Consider the following 23,875-nt stretch of genomic DNA (forward strand, 5'->3'; position numbering starts at 1 on the left):
TACAATCGCTACTCAGTTGTGAAAAATCTATATGCCAGGTTCAAAGGTGAGGCCTAAGGTACAACTTGGAAGAGGGGCCAGTCTGTGGGGCCGATTTATCAAGGGCCTGATGCCCCTGTTTCCGTGCGAGCCTTCAGGCTCACCGGAAACATCAGTTATAAAGCAGCGGTCTTAAGACTGCTGGTCCGCTGCTTCTGAAGCTGCGGACAGCAATCCACCCGATCCTTTACGATCAGGTTGATTGGCACCAGAACTGCTTGTGCAATGTTACATGCCGACAGCGTATGCCTGTCGGACATGATACGCTACAGCGTATCATGTTGGACAGACAATGATAAATCGGCCCCTGTGACTCTACTTCCCAGCTGTGTCCAGTCACTTGCTTGCCGACCGGTATTTTTATGAATGACAGCTAGCAGCCCAAATTGTGTTTAACTGATAAATGTTAAATCTGCAAGCACCTATAGTACAAGAGACATGTGCAACCAACAGAGTAGCTCTCTAATGCATTTTATTTGACCATTCAGATCTACTTGACTGAATGCTGTATATATCTCAACAATAAGGATTATTTTAGTACTTCTTTAATCATATATTAACAATACTCATATTATCCTATTCAGACACTCTACTGCCAGAGATGCACAAGAGATAATTAATGAGGTATAAAACCGACATTTTTTTTCTTTAATTATTTCTGATAGAACATGCAATTTAAAGCACCTTTCTAATATACTCCTATTATCAATTTTTCCTCATTCTCTTGGTATCTTTATTTAAAAAAGAGGAATGTAAAGCTTAGGAGCCAGCCCATTTTTGGTTCAGCACCCTGGGTAGTGCTTTCTGATTGGTGGCTACATTTAGCCACCATTTAGCAAGTGCTACCCAGATGTTGAACCAAAAATGCTCTATCTGAATCATGAAAGAAAAAATGTATCCCTTTAAGTAGACATGGTACATAACTGCATAGTCAAGCAGGCATTGACATTAGACAAAACAATTGCATATACCTAGTTTAACATAGTTTATTTGGATGTTATTTATATATAGGTACAATCAGGGCCACCCATAGCATTTGTGGCGACCTGGACAAAACAAATTTGTAGGGCCCCTCAGCCCAGTGCCCTTATTCCCCTCCCCCTTTAAGGCCTGCCTCCTGTCCCAGCATTCAGTGTTACTTATGAATACACTATATATTACACTTCCTGATACCATAAGCACTTCTTCATAAACTAAATACAGGGTGTACATTACACCTTTTCTTACCTTTAACCTGACAGTGTAGGGTCCCCAAATCGCAGAGCCCTGTGCGGGTGCCCCCCTCGTCTTCGCCAAAGGGCAGGCCCGTGTGCAGTATATATTTTTGTTTCAGTATTTCTAGAAGTTTTTCACCAGTCATCTAAGTGGAAAAAATCCATTGTGGCCTCACAATTAAAAAGGTTGGGCACTCCTCAAGTACAAATAAATGGCTTTATATTGTTAGGGCTAGAATGCAATTTATTTGTTTTTTTTCTAATGCAGGTTTAGACAACATGGAATCATCACCCAATGGACAAACTAAGAGTAGGACCTCAAGGAAACCTCCAATTACAAAACCATCCATTCCTAAAGGGTCAAAAAACGAAACTGTATCTCAGTCTCCCTCAGGAGCCCCAGATGCATCTCAAACACTTACCTCTCGGACTGCAAGTGAGTTGTTTTCTTTTCTTTTAATAAATATCCTATTAATAAAAGTCCAGATTCCAAATCTTATTTTTGCTCTAATTTCCTTTTGTGGAAACCCAGTCCCTGTGTCTATTTAATATAGAACATCAATTTGTTTTAAAGGGATATCACCAAGACTGACAGCTAATCTTGAAACCACCACCGCAAAGGCCACTTCAAAAACCAGCATCAGCAGGTAAGGTAAACTTAGCAGTATGCATGTATACTATGAACATAAGGTAAACCTGCAGCCCTTCATTTAGCAAATAAGATATATATGATATATATTATTATTTATTTGTAAAAGTCCTCCAAGGATCAGTACTGGGCCCGGTTCTTTTTAACATTTTTATAAATGACTTGGAGGAAGGATTAAATAGCAGAATTTCTATTTTTGCAGATGATAAAAAGCTGTGTAAGGTGATTAGGTCAATGCAGGATGTAATTGCTCTGCAAGGGGATTTACAAAAAATAGAAGAATGGGCTTGCAAATGGAAAATGAGATTTATTACTGGTAAATGTAAGGTTCTATATTTTGGAAGTAAAATATGCAGGGAACCTATTATTTAAATGGGATTAGATTTAGATAACATAGGAGGAAAATAATGTAGGCATACTTACATATAACAAGCTAAACATCAGTGTACAATGCAAGGCAGTGGCATCTAAGTATATTAAGATACTAGCATGTATTAAAAGAGGCATATATACAAGAAAAGAAAGCATAATTCATCATAAGGGAATGGAGGATTTAAACTATGAGGAGCAAATTGGGTCTATTTACACTAGAAAAAAAGGCGTTGCAGAGGTTACATTATAAAAATATATTCAAGACCCATATTCAGAGTTGGCGGAAACATTGTTTATTCAATGGCAATAGTTTGTGACAAGAGATCACACTGTAAGGCTAGAGGAAATAAGATTTAATCTCCAGCAACATAAATGTTTTTTCACTGTAAGAGCACACAAATTGTGTAACTCATTGTCTAAGTAGGTAGTGAATGCCAATACCTTTAATAAATTTAAAAATGATAGATATATTTTTAGCTAAAACAGAATTCATGGATATGATTACTTGTAATAAATGAGTCAGCTTCTAATTGTTTAATGTAAGTTCAATTAGCAATTATTGTAAATCAGGTAGGATCTGTAATGGTTGAACTCAATAGACGTCTGTCTTTTTTCAATCTCATCTACTACTGTATGTTACTATGTGAATTACATAACACTGCTCCCATGAGTAAGGGTACATGATGACATTAATTCACAAAGTACAATCTACAGTCTGAAGGGTGAGGAGACAGTTGTGTGATAACTGTAGTAGTTGAAGCAGTGAGATACAGCAGTTCAAGGTTTGTTTGACAGGATGATGATCAACTTTTAGAGAAGATGTGGTAACCCTCTATAAATAGGAAGTTTCTCTTAAAGCTATGCATTGTGGGTGATAATCTGATGGAGAAGTTCTGGAGTTGGGAGAGAACGTGATGCAGAGCGTGGATAGATATAGATACATTTGTAGATTAATTGATGCGGGTGGTTTAGGGACTTATATTGTATTGTAAACAACAACATACATTTGATGTTGTAAACCATAGTCAGAAAACAAAGTAACTCAAGCCTTGGATAAAAAGTACAAAAAAGGAAACAACGTTTTGGGCCTATACCAGGTCCTTAGTCATGTCTCTATGTAAACCATAGTCCACATAGTCCACCATCATCCAGAATGAAAAAGGTTGCGTATAATTGTTTTTTTTAAGTATCTAACAAGTCATGATTTGTGGTACCTAAAGGGATATAAACAGTCTGGTTCATTGCTGTAATACAAAAGCACAAAGCAGTGTCTTATACTTAATCATTGCAATATGTTATATTAATAATTTTAAAAGGATTTTAACCTTTTATTATTAAATGTGTCCATTACTTCCTATCTCAGTCCCACAAGGGGGCTGGGTTCTTTACAGGAAGGCATATCAAGCTTAATGTCATAAATCTTCGTGCTCATTTTGCAAGAAAATGTGTGTTACTTGCTGTTTTTTTCAGCACAATCTGTTTCTTTTTATGTTTACTTTGAGTTGTGTATCACCTTAAAAAGTTTGCTTAGTGGTTCACCAGCTTGATATACCTAAGAATAAGTGTATTATTGCATGGCAATTATATTATTGCAGAAATATCATAATAATCTGACATTATGGGATCCCTAATGAACTACTGACAGACCTATAAAATGTGTTCTTTGTATGTCTGCAAAAATGCAACTCCAGACCCAGGGTTTGGAAGGCACATCACCAAATGGCTTATTGATTTGTATTTAAACATCTTTGATAAAGATCCAAACAACATTTTGATGTAATAAAGGCTTTATGGGTGTGTGCTTGCCAGAACTGGATATAGGGCTGTTATATCATTTATAATAATAAGGTTTGCTGTTAGGTAAGATCTGCCAACTTCTCTTGTTGTGTAATACAAGTTCACTGGATATGTTGGAACAGTTTTAACTTAGAAAGATAAATTGGTGGAAATTGATCAAAAGCATGAAGTTAAATCAGTTTTCCTTTTAATATATTATTCTATGCAATTTTATAAACATTAAAGGTGCATTAAAGTAAGTTTTCTTTGTTACATATTCCAAAAAGAAAAAAAACATTTTTTTATGATTGTGAGTTGAGTAACAGTGCACCAATAAAGCTGTTTGAGTTGTTTTTACCAACCAATGAGCAATCTATCCCACAGACAGGCTGTGCATATTCATGCACTTCCTGTTTTTTTTTTAAAAAAGATCAGCTTTAACATAAAGGGACATAATACTCATATGCTAAATCACTTGAAACTGATGCAGTATAACTGTAAAAAGCTGACAGGAAAATATCACCTGAGCATCTCTATGTAAAAAAGGAAGATATTTTACCTCACAATCTCCTCAGCTCAGCAGAAAAAAAAATGAAGAAATGAACAGCAGCCAATCAGCATCAGCAATGCTGAGGTCATCAACTATTTTACTGTGATCTCATGAGATTTCACTTAAAGTGAAGGTAAAGTTTAAAGGTTGTCTCATCAGAATTCAATGTAAGATTTAAATTAATTATGAGTTTCATTCATCAAATTGCTTACTTATATTTGAAAACGAAGTTTTACCTTTGTAAAATCTCAATATCGCATCCGGCAATATCAACCTGTTTTTCTATTACTTTTCTACTTCCTCATGACGTATTTGTATCTTCCAATTGAAATCCTGGCCGTTAGGCGGCCGTGACACTAAGTCATTTTAGTATTGGCCCATCTGCGCATGCGTCCCCTGTAATAAGCATAGACGCATTCAGAATGCTGGTGGCCGATTCGCGCATGCGCACATCCTTCACACCTTAGTGCGCATAATCGTCTTGGCATTACTCTCCGCATTTGCAAATAACATAGTAATGAATGAATACAATATCGTGATCCATTCATTACTATGTTGCGAGTTGAGGGAGACGCCTGCTCATTGGAGCCCAGCAGTATTGTAAATCGCATGCGCATTGCGGATCGCATAGTTAAATCACGCATGCACAAATCGTTCTGATCGTTGTGAACGCGCTTAGATGATACGTATAGAGCGGGTGGGACCTCTCTATACGTAATACTGAGAAAGCAGGAAGAATAAGATGGGAGGAGTCAGGGCGAAAACGGCAGAATCAAAAGTTAGTAAAAATATGAAGATATTTATATTTTTTATTCAAATAAAGATGGCGATTATGTTTATATACATGGGTATAATTAGAAACTCTTTTAACTGATCAAAATTAACTTTCACTTTAACTGTCATGAGATTTCATAGTAAACTTCCTTAAACTGAATAGGGAAATAAGATGAGTGTGCACGAGGCTCAACCCCTTAGCTGTCCCGGGACAGACATACTGATTTGCTGCTTAGAAGTCCTTTACAATGGGATGTGGCTACTGAGGAACTTTTTATGTAAAATATCTTTATTTTTTACATAGAGATGTTCAGGTGATATTTTCTAGCCAACTTTTTACAACTATGCTGCATCACTTTCAAGTGTTTCAACATTTGGGTATCATGGCCCTTTAACTAATTTGTATAAACTATATTTTTAACAGTTTTAAATATTCTTTCATAGAAGCTGTGAGTTTAAAGTCCCTTTAATGGTCTTAAAGTAGATATCTGAAATCCATTTAATAAACTGGATGTATAAAACTATTGATTTTATTACAAATCTAATTAAAGGGATACTAAACCCAATTTTCTTTCCAATGGCATGGAAAATCCACAAATCCATTCAATTACTAGTGGAAATTCAACTCCTGGCCATCAGGAGGAGGCAAAGAACACCCCAGCAGAGCTGTTAAGTATCACTCCCACTTCCCATAAACCCCCAGTCATTCATTGCCTTGTACATTAGGAGGATGTGTGAAGATTGTGTCTGAAGATCAAACTCATAAGCTGGGAACTCGTTACCATAAGGTGTGGCGTAAATACCTTTATTGGTGTGAATCTAAGGGTTTCTCTTGGAGTTGGGTGAGGGTTCCCCGTATTCTGTCATTTCTTCAGGAGAGCCTGGATGGAGAAAGGCTTGGTAGTCACACTACTCTGAAGGGTCAGATCTCTGCTCTTTTGATTCTTTTGCATAAACGTCTGGCAGACCTACCAGACGTTCAGTCCTTTGTTCAGGCCTTGGTTGAATCAGACCTGTGTTTCCACCTGCTGCTTCTCCATGGAGCCTTAATCTTGTTTTTAGAGTTTTGCAGCAGGCTCTGTTCGAGCCTATGCACTCTGTTGATATTAATTTGTTAATTTGGAAAGTTCTGTTCCTCCTTGCTATTTCTTCTGCTTGCCGAGTTTCAGAGTTTTCGACTGCAGTGTGATACGCCTTACTTTACTTTTTCATGCGGTTAAGGCGGCCCTTCGTGCTAAGTTGGGATTTCTTCCTAAGGTGGTGTCGGACCGCAATATCGAACAGGAAATTATTGTTCCTTTGTTCTGTCCTAATCCTTCTTCTCAGAAGGAATGTCTGTTGCATAACCTGGATGTTTTGCGTGCTCTGATATTCTATCTGCAGGCAACTAGAGATTTTGGGCAGCCTTATGCCTTTATCGTTGTTTTCTCTGGTAAGCATAAGGGCCAGAAGGCCACTTCTTCTACTCTTTCTTTTAGGTTGAGAAGTGTTATTCGGTTGGCTTATGAGACAGCTGGACAACAGCCTCCTGAGTGGATTTCGGCTCATTCCACTAGGGCTGTCTCTTCTTTCTGGGCCTCCATAAATGAGGCTTCTGTGGAACAAATCTGCATGACGGCCACTTGGTCCTCGTTGCATTCTTTTTCAAAATTTTCCAAATTCGCTAATTTTGCCTCAGTTGTGGCTTCTTTTGGGAGGAAAGTTCTTCAAGTGGTGGTGCCTTATGTTTAGGTCTGTCTGTCTTGTTCTCCCTCTCTTCCATTCTGTGTCCTCTAGCTTTGATATTAGTTCCCACTAGTAATTGAATGGATTCATGGACTCTCCATGCCATTGGAAAGAAAACAAAATTTATACTTACCTGATCAATTCTTTTCTTTCCTGGCATGGAGAGTCCACGACCCGCCCTTAATTTTCTTTTACAACATCTTTTTATCTATTTTCAAACCTCAGGCACCTCTATACCCTTGTATCCTCTTCTCTTTTCATATTCCTTTGGCTGAATGACTGGGGGTTTATGGGAAGTGGGAGTGATACTTAACAGCTCTGCTGGGGTGTTCTTTGCTTCCTCCTGGTGGCCAGGAGTTAAATTCCCACTAGTAATTGAATGGATTTGTGGACTCTCCATGCCAGAAAAGAAAATAATTTATCAGGTAAGCATATTTTTTTTTTTCTTTCATGATCCGTATAGAGCATGCAATTTTAGCATGCGAGCAACTTTCTAATTTACTCCTATTATCAATTTTTCTTTGTTCTCTTGGTATCTTTTAAAAAAAAAGGCAGGAGGTGCTGTGGGAACATTTATTCCACACGTTAACTAGATATGGAATTAGGGGCTCCTTCTTCGGGTCGATCGCCAGCATTTATAGGTCAGCTCAGGCGGCAGTAATTATCAATGGCACACTCTCTCCAAGATTCCGACTGGGGAGGGGAACGAGGCAAGGCTGCCCTCTGTCTCCCCTCCTTTTTGACTTGGCTATGGAGCCGCTAGCATACAGAATTAGGACTGAAACACAAGGAATAAGGGTGGGAAAGGCGACATTGCACCTATCCCTGTACGCAGACGATATGGTATTATTCATATCGGACCCAGAAAGGGACACACCACGACTAATGTCTATTATTGAGGACTTTAGCAAAATCTCGGGGTACCAAATTAACAAGGATAAGAGTGAGATCCTGTGGCTATCTCCATCTGGCTACAAAGAAGACCTAGGATTCAAATTTAAAATACTAGAGGACACTATTAAATACTTGGGGATTAGCTTATCAAAGGACCCATCCAGATGGTATGCACTTAACTATAAACCGATAATTAGCAAAATCATAGAGGATCTCGGAAATTGGAAGGCATTACCGGTGTCAATGTCAGGTAGAATTTGCCTGATAAAAATGATCCTGTTTCCTAGACTTATGTACCCCTTCCAAATGATTCCCATGCTATTGCACAAGAAAGATTTGAAACATTTAAACACACAATTGGCGAAGTTTATATGGTCAGGGAAAAAACACAGGCTTAGCCTGGAGAAGCTCATGTGTTCGGTTCATGCAGGAGGTTTTGGACTACCGAACTTGGAACTATACAACTGGGCCATGTCTAGCAAATACGTCTTGGACTGGCTAAGTAACACAAACCACTTCACACATAAGGAAATAGAAAGCAGTATGGTTCAGCCATGGGCATTAGCTATGTTACCACACATGGAAAATCACAAAATATGCATATGGACCAAGGACTTTCCAATCTTTGGGGAATCAGTAAGGGCCTGGACAAAGATGTGTAAGTGGATGGGGGTATCACGTACACACACGAAATTTATACCCATGGGGGGGAACCCTGACTTCCCGGCAGGACTGACGACAAAACCATTTCAACAATGGAAAGACAAAGGCTTACACGCAGTTAAACAGTTGGTGTCGGAGTCTACAGGGTTGATCCATACATTCCAAGACCTACAAAAAGAATACACACTACCTAGACAGCACCACTTTGCATACTTGCAAGTCAAACATTACGTTACACAGTTGCAGAAAAACATAGATTTCACAGATCATACTGACCCGATATCAAAACTGGTCGCTCTAACATCCCAAGGGGGTCACTCTGTTTCCCCAATATACAAAATGCTGATAGACAGGCCAAACCAAAAGCACAGGGCAAGCCTGGGCGACAAATGGTCAGACATACTGCAGACACCAATTTCGGAGGAACAAATCACAGAGAGTATAGAAAAAGTCAGGAAAGCCACCATAGGAGCAGACATAAGGGAGATGCACATCAAAACGATTCATAGGGCACATGTCACCCCCAGGTTATACAGTAAATGGGTGAAGGACGCAGAAAATGTCTGTGTCAAATGTAGGCAGCCAGACCCTGAATATGTACATTTACTTGAGACTTGCCCAAGACTGACAAAATTTTGGGCCATGACGGAAAGATGGATAAACAAGATGTGCTCTACCCAGATTAAACTAGATGGGAAAGCTATAGTACTTCTAGACATTACAGCTAAACTAGGCACACAGAAACGACTTATACATAACATAATCCTCACTGCAAGGAAATTAATTCTCAAGGAATGGAGGAAGAGGGAACCACCAACACTAGGAGAGCTCAAAAGTGCGCTGCGGCAACAGATGATAATAGAACAATTTGATATCATGAGAGATGTAAAAGATAGGGTCAAGGTTTTCATGAGGAAATGGGAGAGGTTGATCCTACAACAGTCAACTCAGATACAAAAACAGATATTACACCCATTCCGTAACTCAGAATACATATTAACTGCACAACTGAGAGGGGAATGGAACATACTGTAAACACTACAAATTGGAAAAGCGAGTCCCAGGGGGGGAAGGAGTCCACTGCTAAACATTAATATGCGGAGGCATTTAACTGCAGAACACTACCAGAAAAGGAATGATAACGGGTAAGAACTTTTACCAATCTGAAAGACACTAAACGTTGTACATGCAGAAATGATAGAAGAAGAAGGGTGGAAGAGTATATGGAGCCCCAGAGAAGGGGGGGGGGCAGAGATAGAGAGGATAATTGAACAGGGGAGATGGTTGATGTTAAATAGGGGAGGGGGGGAGATAAAATGAAAAGTGGGGAGGGCAGTTCAGCGGCAAAAATTAATCATAAGTTCTGTTTTTGAAAGTATAACATGTTTTTCAATTTTATTGTTATCATATGACTAAAGTTTGTGAATGCTGTTGGAATTGTCACCCAATAAAAAACTTATTTAAAAAAAAAAAAAAAAAAAAAGGCAGGAATGTAAGCTTAGCAGCCGGCCTTTTTTTGGTTCAGGACCCTGGATAGCTCTTGCTGATTGGTGGCTACTTTGAACCAAGAGAACAAAGAAAAATTGATAATAGGAGTAAATTAGAAAGTTTCTTAAAATTGCACGCTCTATCCGAATTATAAAAGATAAAAATTTGGGTTTAGTATTGCTTTAAATTTGAAACCCTTTATCATAACACTTTTCAGCAGGGTTTGAATGCAAGAGCTTTATTTATTATATTATTATGTAATATTCGGGCACTGGACAGGCATATACCTTGTGCTTTCCTGAAATAGGTAGAACTCCCAAGTCTTTATGGTACATTCAATTTCTACATAAACCATTCTGTTCTCTGTCAGCTTCAGAAAAGCCACAGAGAATCCAGAGAATCTATCTTACTCATTTACTTGAATTTAATTTACAGCTGTTGGCTGTTGAAAAGTAGATACTCCACTGGAAGTTTTTTGTAACCCAGATGTATTGTATACACCAAAGATACTTGCTTATTTAGTTGGAGTGTGGTATGGAATCAACTCAGAGTTCAAATAAATATTTAGAAACCCAGATTTTTTTCTGGGTCTGAAATCCTGGGTTTCCCTTTTATTCTAGGATCTTGAATTAAAGGTATACTAAACACAAAATTATATGGAACCTAGGTTACACTGCAGTTATCTGAAGGAGAGTTGCTGGACATGTGCAAACAGGTCATCATCACTGGAAAATAGTGAGATAGATTTGAACATGGCGGCACCCATGACTAGTTGGGAATAACTTCAATACTATGCTTATAAAATGAATTTAGGGTCAGATTTCGAGGGGGGCAGAATTGCGCTTTCGTGAAAGCGATATTTGCTCTCCACTCGTAATGTAAGCGTACGCAAATGTGTGCTGGTATTTGAAGTACAGCGCGATGTGAATGCGAGCTTGTGTTTGCATTGCATGGAAGCTTTGCACTCAATAGAGTGCACTTCCATAGGTTTCAATAGGAGTCTCATTCTCATGCCGTGAGACACGGCATGAGAACCTAGCGCAACAAAGGGGGTAAGTCGTGCAGCAAATTTAAATATATATGTATATGAATATATACATATATATATTTATGTGTTTATATGTGTATATACACATATTAACACATACATATATTTGTATATAAGCATATACATATATATTTTTTAGAGGACTCACAGTTCCCCATAGACCGCTATGTAAAGGCACTTTTTAGTGCTGTTTATTTTCAAACACCCCACCCCCAAGGCAGAACATGCTGTGATCCGAGATGTCATCCTAGAAAATGCAGCATGTCTGCAGAAAGATCAGGACACATGGAGGAACTGTTAAGCTCTTTTGCTTTGCAGCACTGCTCTGCATCAGGCTGTTTTCTTCAAACAGAGCTGTGCTTTGGTTGCGCTGTGTAAATTTTCTATAACAGTGCAACCAGAGAGAAGTATTATTTGAAGAGAACAGTCAAATATGCAGGACTGACTCTCATGGATTTTTACAACCTTGTCAATCCTTTCCTGGTCTGCAAAGCTGTGACTCCTGAATGTAGTAAAACATTCTAATGAGCAATGTACCTTTTGTATTACAAAATTTTTACCTTATTATGGACTAGAATACAAGTGGAGTGCTAAATTATTGCACGTGTGGCTGGTTATTACTACCGCAAGCTTGCGGTAGCAATTAGTGCTTATAAAATTAACCAGAGATCAGATCTCTGGTTAGTTTTTATAAATGTACCCCAAATGCACCCAAAATACATTGTAGTGTATTTGATTAAAAAATAAAGATAGAAGCATCTTTATTCTTTAATAAAATAACTGCACTAGGCAGTATTTTGGGGTAAGTTGGCGGGAGTGGGGTGTTAGAAAAAAAAAAACAGCACTGAGAAGTATCTTTATATTGCAGTCTATGGGAACTGTGTGTTCCCAGGAAATATATATGTATATGCTTATATACATATATATTTATGTGTTAATATGTGTAAATAAGTATATACATATATATTTATATTTGCTGCCATCACTGCGCTATTTACCCCCTTCGCTGCGCTTAGGTTCTGAGGCTGTCTCTGAGGGCATCAGAACAAGGCTCCCATTGGAGCCTTTCAAAGAACGCTCTAATCAGCACAATGCTTCCTAGCAATGTGAGCAGGAGGTTGCGTTCGCATTGCTGACAACTTGTAATACCGGCACACATTAGCGCGCACAGGTATTACACAATATAGCGCAAATATTGCTTTTATGAAAGTTATATTTAGCGCTCCACTTGTAATTTGGCCCTATATGTGATATTAGATCAAGAGCAAGGGAATCAAATGTATTCAAGAGACACTTTAACAACTTAAGAAAACATTTTTAACTATTTTTAACTGCTGCAATATATTATAAAATGTTATACTCAACATGTTGCAGTTGAGATGGTGCTTTAATGTAACTGTCTGATATAAATTAAGTTTCATTTCAAAAGGACTTGCAAAACATTTCTCACTAAAAAAAAATCTCAACGCAGAAAGAGAAAAATGGTCTGCCTCTGGGCACCCTACATCCCCTCACTTTAACCTCTAATAACTGATTTGTGCAGAGTTTTTTTATTAACAAAATGCACTACACTTAAATTTAGGGGCAATTGGGGGACATTTGGTTAATTTTCGGAGCGCTAATTGCTACTGTGAGCTTGCGGTAGCAATAACCAGCCACTTGTAATGGCCAGTTATTTATCGAATTTGCCCGTTTACAGACATGTGATAAATTAGCGCTCCACTTGTAATCTAGCCCTTAGGGGCCTAATTATTAAGCGGTGGGCGGACATGATTTGCTGTAGCGAATCATGTCCGCCCGACATTGCTAAATGCCGACAGCATACGCTGCCGGCTATTTAACATTGCACAAGTATTTCTGGTAAAATGCTTGTTCAATGCCGCCCCTCACATTCGCGGACAATCGGCATCTAGCAGGGGGTGTCAATCATCCTAATCATATCAGATTGGGATGATTGCAGTCCGCCACCTCAGAGGTGGCGGATGAGTTAAGAAACAGTGGTTGCCGGAAACTTCGGGGGTAAATCTACCCCCTAATGTTTAATTTCCATTTAATACATTCCAACAACCAACATCTCCAGATGCATCATCCAGGACTTTTTTAGGTGACATTTTCACCTCCCATCAAATAGCCTTTCTAGCCACGCTTCATTAATAAAAAAATAATAAAAAATAGTTGTTGCTAGTGAAAGGGCACTTTTGAAATGGAGAGCCCTGGAGCCCTAGAAGGTCTAGTTATGCCCCTGGTTCCTTGAACTTTCCATTCTCTTTCAGTGGAAGATTGTGCACCATTTTGATGGCTGGACCTTCTGTTGGACTTTGGAAACATTCTTTACAGTGGAGGCTCCTCCATAGGAGCACAGGCACACGTGAACCCCTAAAGAAAAAAAACAAGACTTTTTTTTGGGCTGAATAAATATAATTTTTCCAATAGCCTTCCTATTGCTGAAATTATATTTATTAAGCAAAAAAAGGTTCCAGTCCAGTATTGTAATAAAAAAATGCAATTTTTACTTCTATCTATCACACCGCACTGTAGATAGAAGTATAGGCTTCAAGCCTTCTGCACTTATTTCTAAGTGCCTGCGGCGCCGCCTCTAACCCAGCCTTATACCTTCTTAATCGCACAGCTTTGGATGTGCGAGTGAGAAGAACCAGCCTTCACCCTCGTGCTGACGAGGCTCCTCCTCCCACATGTCCATGATGATGCATACCCCTCATCCTCAACTGTCTGATGGTTTTCAGTCTGAGGGCTGATATTAAATATTTATAATCAGCACAAGATCAGGAGCAGGGGCAGAGGTTGCCCAGGGTCCGTAGCTCAGCCGATGTCACAGGGGCAGGCACTACTCTGAAAACGTATAGAGTTATGACCCTGACCCTGGTGCTGACAGCCTTTGCATACAGAGAGAAGCAGAGAATATGACAATCAATCACACGAGTGTTGGATTTAAGGTGCCGTGAGTAAAGTTTGGGACTCAGACAGTTAATAACATAACATAGATGGCATGCTCTAATTTATTATAGTCAGGAGAATGTAGGAGTGAGCAACGTTAGAGGGGGCTGTAAATAATGTGTTCTGCTGTGCAGGACAGGACATAAAGGCTTCCAGCTCACAGCTGAACGCATGCTTTTTTTAACCTCTTTGCTCCTGTTAGAAATATTTGTTATGCTGTGTGCATTGATTAGCATGGTTTTCTCTGCTTTCCTCCTCATTTTCTCCTCAGTTAATTTTTTTTTAATCTGTTTTCATGGGTCAGGATCCCATAGTTTTATATATTTATATATATATATATATATATATATATATATATATATATATATATATATACAGTATATATATATATATATATATATATATAATATATATATATTTATATATATATATATATATATATATATAAATATATATATATATATATCTATCGCGAGAGAGACGGGCGAAACGGAGTCGGAGCAAGTGAGAGGAGAGCTGCCACTGACTCTATGCCATTGTATTAGTTCTCATTCCTCCTTATGATCAATATTTGGTTCTTCTAGTTGTGTTGCAGTGTACCTTTAAAACTTTATATTCATTTTCGTCAAAACTTGTTTCCTTTTAGGACTATTTCCTCATCACATAATCTCTTTTTTTATTCAGGATAAGGTAATTCAGTTTTGGAACATTGGTTCCAAGATTATTATTCTTTTATCCTGTCCTGGTGTTCAGAATAAAAGAAAGGCTCCTTTTCACAGAATTCAATGGTTAGAGCTGACATGTATTTTTACATGCCACTAAGGATTTCAGGTGTGGTGTTTAAATTAGTTTATGCTCACCTGATTGCCAATAAAATACTTAAAGGGACATGAAACCCAAAACATTTCTTTCATGATTCAGATAGAGAATACAATTTTAAACAACTTTCTAATTTACTTTTATTATCTAATCTGTTTTATTCTCTTGGTATCATTTGTTGAAGGAGCAGCCGTGCACTACTGGTTTCTAACTGAACACATGGGTGAGCCAATGACAATCAGTTTATATATGCAGCCACCAATCAACAACTAGATCCTAGGTTCTCTGCTGCACATGAACTTCCCTAGATAAACATTTCAGCAAAGGATAACAAGAGAAAGAAGCAAATTAAATAATAGAAGTAAATGGGAAAGTTGTTTGAAATTATATTCTCTATCTGAATCATGAAAGAAAAATTTTGGGTTTCATGTCCCTTTAACTAAACAAAAGGGTTGTTAAAGTGATAGTAAAGTAATTTTGGCCGAATTATCAAGCTGCTCTGAGGCTGCGGACATCAATCCGCCTGATCCTATACGATTGGGCTGATTGACACCCCCTGCTAGCGGCCGATTGGCCGTGAATGTGCAGGGGGTGGCATTGCACAAGCAGTTCACAAGAACTGCTTGTGCAATGATAAATGCTGACAGCGTATACTGTCGGCATTTATCGATGTGCTTGCACTTTCATAAATCAACCCCATTATCTCATCTTTATACCATGTTAAAGCTAACATTTATTAAATCACATGCAGCATAGTGTAATACTACAAAATTAAAGGGATACTAAACCCAAGTTTTTTCTTTAATGATTCAGATAGAGCATACAATTTTAGAAAAATTTATAATTTAATCCTATTATAAATGTTTTCTTCGTTCTCTTGCTATCTTTATTTAAAAAGCAGGGGGCGGCATTGCACAAGTAGTTCACCAGAACTGCTTGTGCAAAGATAAATGCTGACAGCCAGACAAATTATAAATCGGCCCCTATGTCACCTCTTTGGGTGTGAATAATTTGATTTATCTGTAAGTATAATGTTTATTTTTGTCAATGTTTGTGTTTACTGCTTATTTAAATATTCATTAATTTATATGTGTTTGGGACAGATACTGTATATCGGATTGAAAGTATAAATTCAGTATTGATAGAAATGACCAAAAATCATTATAGAGATACTAACCATCCTAAAAGAAAATCCAAAAGTTCAAACATGTTCCATTAATGAACATATCTGTTATTTGTGCATTTAATTTAAATATATTAGAAAATCACATACTATTCTATCCATACACTAAAGCACCAGTGCATAAGAAATATATATAACTTAGCTAATTTATTATCTCTTGCAGCCCTTCTCTTATGAAAACCAGAGGAGTGACAGAGAAAGGTAAGATTCTCACCCTAAATTCCCAAAAGGTATATAACTTAAAGTGATTGTAAAGTTTAACTATACCCTCAACAATATTTGTAATAAAAGAGTAAATGAAGGGCATGGCTAGTTAAGTCACAAGAATGGGCTGATGTTTTAAGACATCTTCCTGTAAGTCCAAATCCAAATCTACTGGGAACTGGCTGGTCATATCTGGTATAGCCACCAGTCACCAGCATTGCTGCTGCTGAGGATATGTAAATATAGTTTCAACAAACTGCACCAAGGGAATAGAGTAAATTTAAAGTAAATTTAAAAGTGTCTTAAAGGGACAGGAAATCCAAAATTGTCCTTTGTGATTCAGATAAAGCATATAATTTAATTGACTTTCCAATTTATTTCTAGTATCCAATTTGCTTAGTTCTTTTGGTATCCTTTGTTGAACGGCATACCTATGTAGGCTCAGGAGATGAGAGCAAATTGCTGATTGGTGGCTGCACATATTTGCCTCTTGTCATTGGCTTACCAATGTGTTCAGCTAGCTCTCAGTAGTGCATTGCTGCTCCTTTAACAAAGGACACCAAAAGAAGAAGAATGAAGCAAAATTGACAATAGAAGTAAATTGGAAAGTTGTCTAAAAATGTATGCTTTATCTTAAACATAAAATAATTTTTTTAGGTTTCATATCCCTTTAAAATTACAGCTCTATCTGAATCATGAAAGTTTAATTTTAATGCCCCTTTAAATATTACATGCTCTTTATAGATACATTTCTTATTATTTGGCACAGAAAAGAAAAGTCAATACAAGGATTTGTTAGATATCTAAATTACAACACATTGATTTTTAAGTTTATGGGTGAGTCACATAAGAATGAAACTGTTAGACAGTAATTTATATCATTTTGTTCATTGGCCCTCCGAAACAGTAAATAACACCCAATGTGGTTGCTCATGTGAAAATGTTGGACAATCTTGAAATATATAAAATTGTATTTTCCTTTCACCTACAAGCCATAAACTAACAATTACATTTTCTTTATTTTTAGATCAGACATCACCAGTCAAATGTTCATCTAATATTGTGGCTCGTCATCAGATCAGAGACAAAAAAGAACAGTCAGTAACAACACCTCCTACAACAAAGGCTGAAGCTCTTAAAAAGTCCATAGGGGGATCACAGAATGGCAAATCATGTACTACAAGGGAAGGAGACGCTTCTCTGTCTATTAAAGGGAACAAAGCTAGCAAGAAAGAAGTAGGTGGATCTCTTGGGCCTGGTGCAATACCAAAAGTGAAGACACAGTTCCAGCGCCCAGAAAACACAGCATCTACACTACCTAAACAAGTAACTACTACAAAAGAGGCAGTTAATTCTGTGAAAATTAGATCTACACCAGTTAAACAAACAAAACCTGTGGTGGTTCCAGATAAACCAGTTAGTTCGTCACCATTGCAATTTAAGTCAGTTAAAACAATATCTTCACCAGGTAAACTAATAAATACAACATCAAATGTATCAAAACCAGTAAAAATGGACGTTGGATCAGCTAAAACAGTTAAATCTGCATCTTTGTCAACAAAACCAGCAAAAGCTCAATCTACATCAGTTAAATCAGCAAACAATGGATCTGTGGTAGCTAAATCTGCAAAATCTCCATCTAAAACAACAAAACCAGTAAAAAATGTTTCAGTGCCAGCTAAATCTGTAAATACGAAATCTGAGTCAGTTAAAACTGTAAGCAGTGCCTCTAAACGAACTGGCCCAATAGGCGTTCCAGTAAAATCGCCTTCACCACCAATGAAACCTTTAAATTCTCCAGTCAAACCATTGAAAGGACCACATGAAGGAAAAAATAAACAAATAGCAAGAGTAAGCACTGAAAACAAGTCAGATTGTATGGAAGAGGAACCCAAACGTGATTCTGACGAACAGAACATATCTTCAACTGAACTTGCTAATCTATCAACTGATCTGACAAACACTAGGATGGAACAAATAAAAACACCAACTGACATAATAAAAACAGTAAATAATGTGTTGGGATTAGAAGAGACTGCAGAAGAATTAGGAAATATTGTAGAAGAAACAGTAACTTTACTAGACATCCCTGTAAAACCTTCACTACAGCCAGAACAGTATAATGTAAAATCAAATAGTTTTCTAATAAAAACATTAGAGCCTTTACCGTGTATAATAGACCCTTCACAAGAATTCATTCAAGACTCCATTATTGAAGCTAATATCCCTTTACAATTGCAAAGTGAATTAGATGAATCAAACAACCCAAAAGTGCCTTATATCAAAACTAAGGCAGGGTTAGAAACAATCCCACTGCAGCCAGGAAATAAACTAAGTGAAACAGCAAACCTAACTGTAGAATCCACAGCAGAAAATGTACAATTATCAACAGAGTTAGAAATGTCTCAGGCAAAAATGCTGAACGCTCTTATAGAGCCAGCAGAAAGCCCAGAAAAAGAGTTAGTGGAACAAGTACATTCTTCAGAAGAGCTATTAGATGTTTCCACAAGACCAGTTCAAGTATCAGATGAAGATTTAAATAGTGAGGAAACAGTACCCATGTCCCCTGAGATAGTTAACCTGGTCAAGTTTGCCCAAGGATCATTGGACATAAGAGTTGAATCTGATCAAACTACTATGAATTACATAACTTCTCCTGAAGAAACCAAATTAGATTTACATGAAACACAGGCATCTTCAGCTCATCAAGTTCATACTCCAATAGAATCATTAGATATTAGATTAGTAAAACCTGAGAATCTAACCAAAGATGAATCCTACCATTCAGTGGAAGTGGACGATAATAACACTGAAAATGCAATGGCAACACATGAGCTGATAGGACCTTTAACAGAATCAGTAGCATCTTCTGATGATAAAATAAATGATTGTACTGGATCAGTAAATATATCAGATGAGCAAGTACCTTTGCCGTTTGAATTGGTAGAAAAATGTGCTGAGGATATGACATCATATAATAACACTGAAAATGCAATGGCAACAAATGAACTGAAAGGACCTTTAACAGAATCAGTAGCATCTTCTGATGATAAAATAAATGATTGTACTGGATCAGTAAATATATCAGATGAGCAAGTATCTTTGCAGTTTAAATCGGTAGAAAAGTGTGCTGAGGATATGACATCATATAATAACACTGAAAATGCAATGGCAACAAATGAACTGATAGGACCTTCAACAGAATCAGTAGCATCTTCTGATGATAATATAAATGATTGTACTGGATCAGTAAATATATCAGATGAGCAAGTACCTTTGCAGTTTGAATCAGTAGAAAAGTGTGCTGAGGATATGACATCATATAATAACACTGAAAATGCAATGGCAACAAATGAACTGATAGGACCTTCAACAGAATCAGTAGCATCTTCTGATGATAATATAAATGATTGTACTGGATCAGTAAATATATCAGATGAGCAAGTACCTTTGCAGTTTGAATCTGTAGAAAAGTGTGCTGAGGATATGATATCATATAATAACACTGAAAATGCAATGGCAACAAATGAACTGATAGGACCTTCAACAGAATCAGTAGCATCTTCTGACGATAATATAAATGATTGTACTGGATCAGTAAATATATCAGATGAGCAAGTACCTTTGCAGTTTGAATCTGTAGAAAAGTGTGCTGAGGATATGACATCATATAATAACACTGAAAATGCAATGGCAACAAATGAACTGATAGGACCTTTAACAGAATCAGTAGCATCTTCTGATGATAAAATAAATGATTGTACTGGATCAGTAAATATATCAGATGAGCAAGTACCTTTGCAGTTTGAATCTGTAGAAAAGTGTGCTGAGGATATGACATCATATAATAACACTGAAAATGCAATGGCAACAAATGAACTGATAGGACCTTTAACAGAATCAGTAGCATCTTCTGATGATACAATAAATGATTGTACTGGATCAGTAAATATATCAGATGAGCAAGTACCTTTGCAGTTTGAATTGGTAGAAAAGTGTACTGAGGGTATGAGCATGGAACAACAGTCATCTAAGACACAATCCGAAACTAAAAATATGGAGTTAATCTGTATTAAAGAACAAAATACATCTCCAGAAGAACAAATAGCAACTGAAACTGCAAGCATACTTGATCAAAAAGAACCTCTGCAGAATGTTGATAACAATTTGAAAGAACTTTTAATTAACTTTAGTTTACCATCAGAAAATGAAACTATTGTACTGGAACCAGAAAATAAACAAACACAGTATTTTGAAGAAGTGAACACTGATCTAGAGGCTACAGAGACTGCAAGTATGCCATGTGCATTGGAATCATTCAAATTTTCAGAGGAACCAATACAGTGTCAAGAAAAACAGCTATTAACTTCATCTGAACAAATACCTGACTGTGTTGACTCATTAAGTTTAAAAAATGAGCAGGTCAATATTCTACTGGAACCGATAAACAAACCTTCTGAAAGTATAATACTAGAAAATATCACACTAGGATTAGACGGTATAGCAAAGGCATCAGCTGAATATTCACTAGACTTACTAGAAACTCTAAAGGAATCAACCCACCATGTAGATGTAGAGGGACAAAAAATATCTGCATCAGAACCATTAAATACTAATGCACCTGTAAATACTACAGGGAAAACAATAAACAAACCTTTTTCCACTGTAAAACCAGAGAATACAACCTTAAACTTAGATGAGACAGTTAGCCAATCAGTTAAATGTACACTGAATGTGGTACAAGCATTAGAAGAGCCGTTACAGTATGTTGATGAACAAGAAAATTCCACAACTGAAACATTATCCACGAGTACAACAACTAACATTGCGTTGGATCCAGTAAGCAAACATTTCCAAACTCTAAAATCATCAAATGAGTCACAACAATTAGAGGAGGTGACAACAAAAGTATTTGGATATTCAGATTTTCTACAAACTTTAGAGGAACCAGTAAAGTGTCAACTGGATCAAGTAACATCTCTAACAGAACAGTTAACTAACTTACCTTCATCTGTCAATGTACCTAGTGTACAAGTAAATATTGTACCAGAACAAATAAGCAAACCGCTGGGCTTAGTGAAACCTGAAAACACTGCATCTGAATCAGAAGAAGAAGCTGTTGAATCAGTTACATATTTTATAGATTCAGTTACCAAGCTGGTAGACCCAATAGACTACCATGTGGAGCAAGGAGAATCTCAGACAGAATCATTAAATACATTAGAATCTATAAATAAATCTGCTGATGAGGTGACACATGAAAACACTGCACTAGAATTAATAGAAAGAAAAACAGAATCCCCTACAGAATCATTGTCTACAAAGGAACAAGTTACACCTTCCATGGAACAAGTACAATTGGTAATAACACCGACTACATGTGTAGAGGATCCAGTAATATTTCTAGTAGAAACAGAAAAACCTTTGGTACAAAACATTACGTCTGTAGAAAATTGTATGAATGCTAAAAATGATGAACTGTCAGAGAACAATGTAGACAAGGTACCATGGCCCACTGAATTAACAAATGAGACAGACACAATACATATGAAAGAAGAAAATAAAACTGTTTTAACAGAATCCCTTTATAAATATACTGAACCAAAGAATTTAGCAGACGATGAAGGAAATACACTATTGGCATCACCAAATCACCAAACCACCAACTATGTTCATACAATAAGCCTTGCACAGGTACCAGAAGAAACACTAATAGAGTCAACTAAAAATTTGACTGAACCAATGGAACTGAAACCTATAGACCTTCACAAACTTTGTCCATTGGAAAACAATATCTCTTATTCCTTTCCGGATCCATCATTATCTCATTCAGAGGGCTCACTTGATGCTACAACAGTTCTAGTACATCCTTCTGGGAGTAATATTACCACAGAAACATTTAGTCAGTCCCGAGATGCACTTGTGTGTACCTCTAAAGTTACAAGACACAGTGGGTCCTCAGAGGAGGAGGATGAAGACTCATGGGTGGTGGTCAACAGTGAGGATCTATATGACTTCAAGGGTGAAACTGAAGAAAAACCATGCAGACCAGTAAGACTGAGCCAAGATGGAGAAAAGAATGAGACTGAAAGGAAAGAAGAGGATGAGGGAGAAACTGTGGCATCAGGCTGCAGCACTCTCAGTGATCCTCAACTTGCAGGACAGAGCAGCAGTGAAACTAGTACACCAGAAGAGCTAAGGACTTATGAAGATAGCAGCTCTGGAGTAGAATCCCACTCAGATGACATACCCACATCTCCACCCACTACTCTTACACCTGACCCAGACCTTGGTATCCACATGGGGCAAGAAGAAGGAGGAGAGACCCCAGCAGGAACTCCTGCATCATTAGGACGCAAGGCTCCTCAGCCAATGCGGGAGACAGATACAGCAGGGCTGTGTCAAGGAGCAGCCCCCCTTGAAATAATTGACCCTTCCAAAAGAAATCAACCAGTGCTTCAAAAAGAAGTGCTGGGTAGTGTTTACACCCATGAGTTACAAGGGGTAGGAGAACAAGAAGAAGATATAGAAGAGGAGGGAACTGTTGCAGAAGAAGCCAATAGAGGTAATAACCAAGCATAATGGCATGTAGAGCTGGTATGGGAGGGCAAAAACTGAACATGTACATGTATATATCCGGCAGGGAAAGGGTTCTTAGACAAACTGTACATATTTTAATTTTTTGGTGACAGAATTTAAGGTTTTTATTTCCTTAAGTGGCTGGATATTGGGTTCTCAATGGAAAAAGCTGTTAGGGGAATAACACAACCATCAAAAGTCAACAATGTCACATATCACCCCATTTGTCTTTCATCCTTTTGTGTTTGTTGTTCCCCTTCCTCTTCTTGCCTTGCCCTTAATCATACCTCTCATTTCCTCTCATCAGATGTATAGCTTACGTTCTTGTATTTTTTTTATATGTTTAATAAACTTTGGTTTATTTTAAAAAATGTGTGAACCTTGTTTTTATTTATGCATGTGTCATATGTATGTCATTTCTTTTCTAGCTGTTATGTGTAAGTCACATAATAAAGTGATAATCTATCACCTGTGTGTTGAATGCAGGGTGTGTGCTTTATCATTAATGTGATTTATACATCAATACATTATGCTGCTTGTTGTATGATTTGTGTTATGCTTGAATGTTTGTTATATGTGTCATATATGAAAATATCTTACCATTAGCAAGTGTGTATATCAGGGGAGTAACTACAGGGGTTGCCATTTCAACCAGGCCCGTCCTTTTAGGGGACCTGTTGCTGCTCAAGCAGATTCAGATTTCAGAGCAGTTTGTTTAGGGGGCTGCAGTTTTTCTAATCACCACTAGAGGTCACTAAACTTGTGTTGACTGAAAAGCACAGCAAAAAAGGAAGAAAGCTCTACACAGAAAGCAAGCAGTTTGCAGTGGTAATTGATTTTTTTTTAGTGCTGTAGTGTTTGTTATTGGTGTTTGCAAGGCTGAGCATCAGCTACCTCTAGTGCATGTGTGTGTGTGGGCATGTGTTTGTGTGTATATGTTTGT

The 23,875-nt window shown here is 37.5% G+C and overlaps 1 protein-coding gene across 1 annotated transcript in view; it reads left to right on the forward strand.

Moving 5' to 3' along the window:
• LOC128663634 (uncharacterized) overlaps window positions 1-23,303 on the forward strand; it is a 26,408-nt gene extending 3,105 nt beyond the window's left edge. Inside the window, exons 2-5 of the mRNA XM_053718055.1 lie at window positions 1,522-1,689; window positions 1,828-1,900; window positions 16,313-16,350; window positions 17,381-23,303. Of these exons, the coding sequence (XP_053574030.1) occupies window positions 1,533-1,689; window positions 1,828-1,900; window positions 16,313-16,350; window positions 17,381-22,935 (5,823 nt within the window). The 5' untranslated portion in view covers window positions 1,522-1,532 and the 3' untranslated portion in view covers window positions 22,936-23,303. The remainder of the gene's footprint in view (window positions 1-1,521; window positions 1,690-1,827; window positions 1,901-16,312; window positions 16,351-17,380) is intronic.
• Window positions 23,304-23,875: the final 572 nt, after the last annotated feature.

Source organism: Bombina bombina, chromosome 6 (assembly GCF_027579735.1).
Source record: "Bombina bombina isolate aBomBom1 chromosome 6, aBomBom1.pri, whole genome shotgun sequence".
NCBI lineage: Eukaryota > Metazoa > Chordata > Amphibia > Anura > Bombinatoridae > Bombina > Bombina bombina.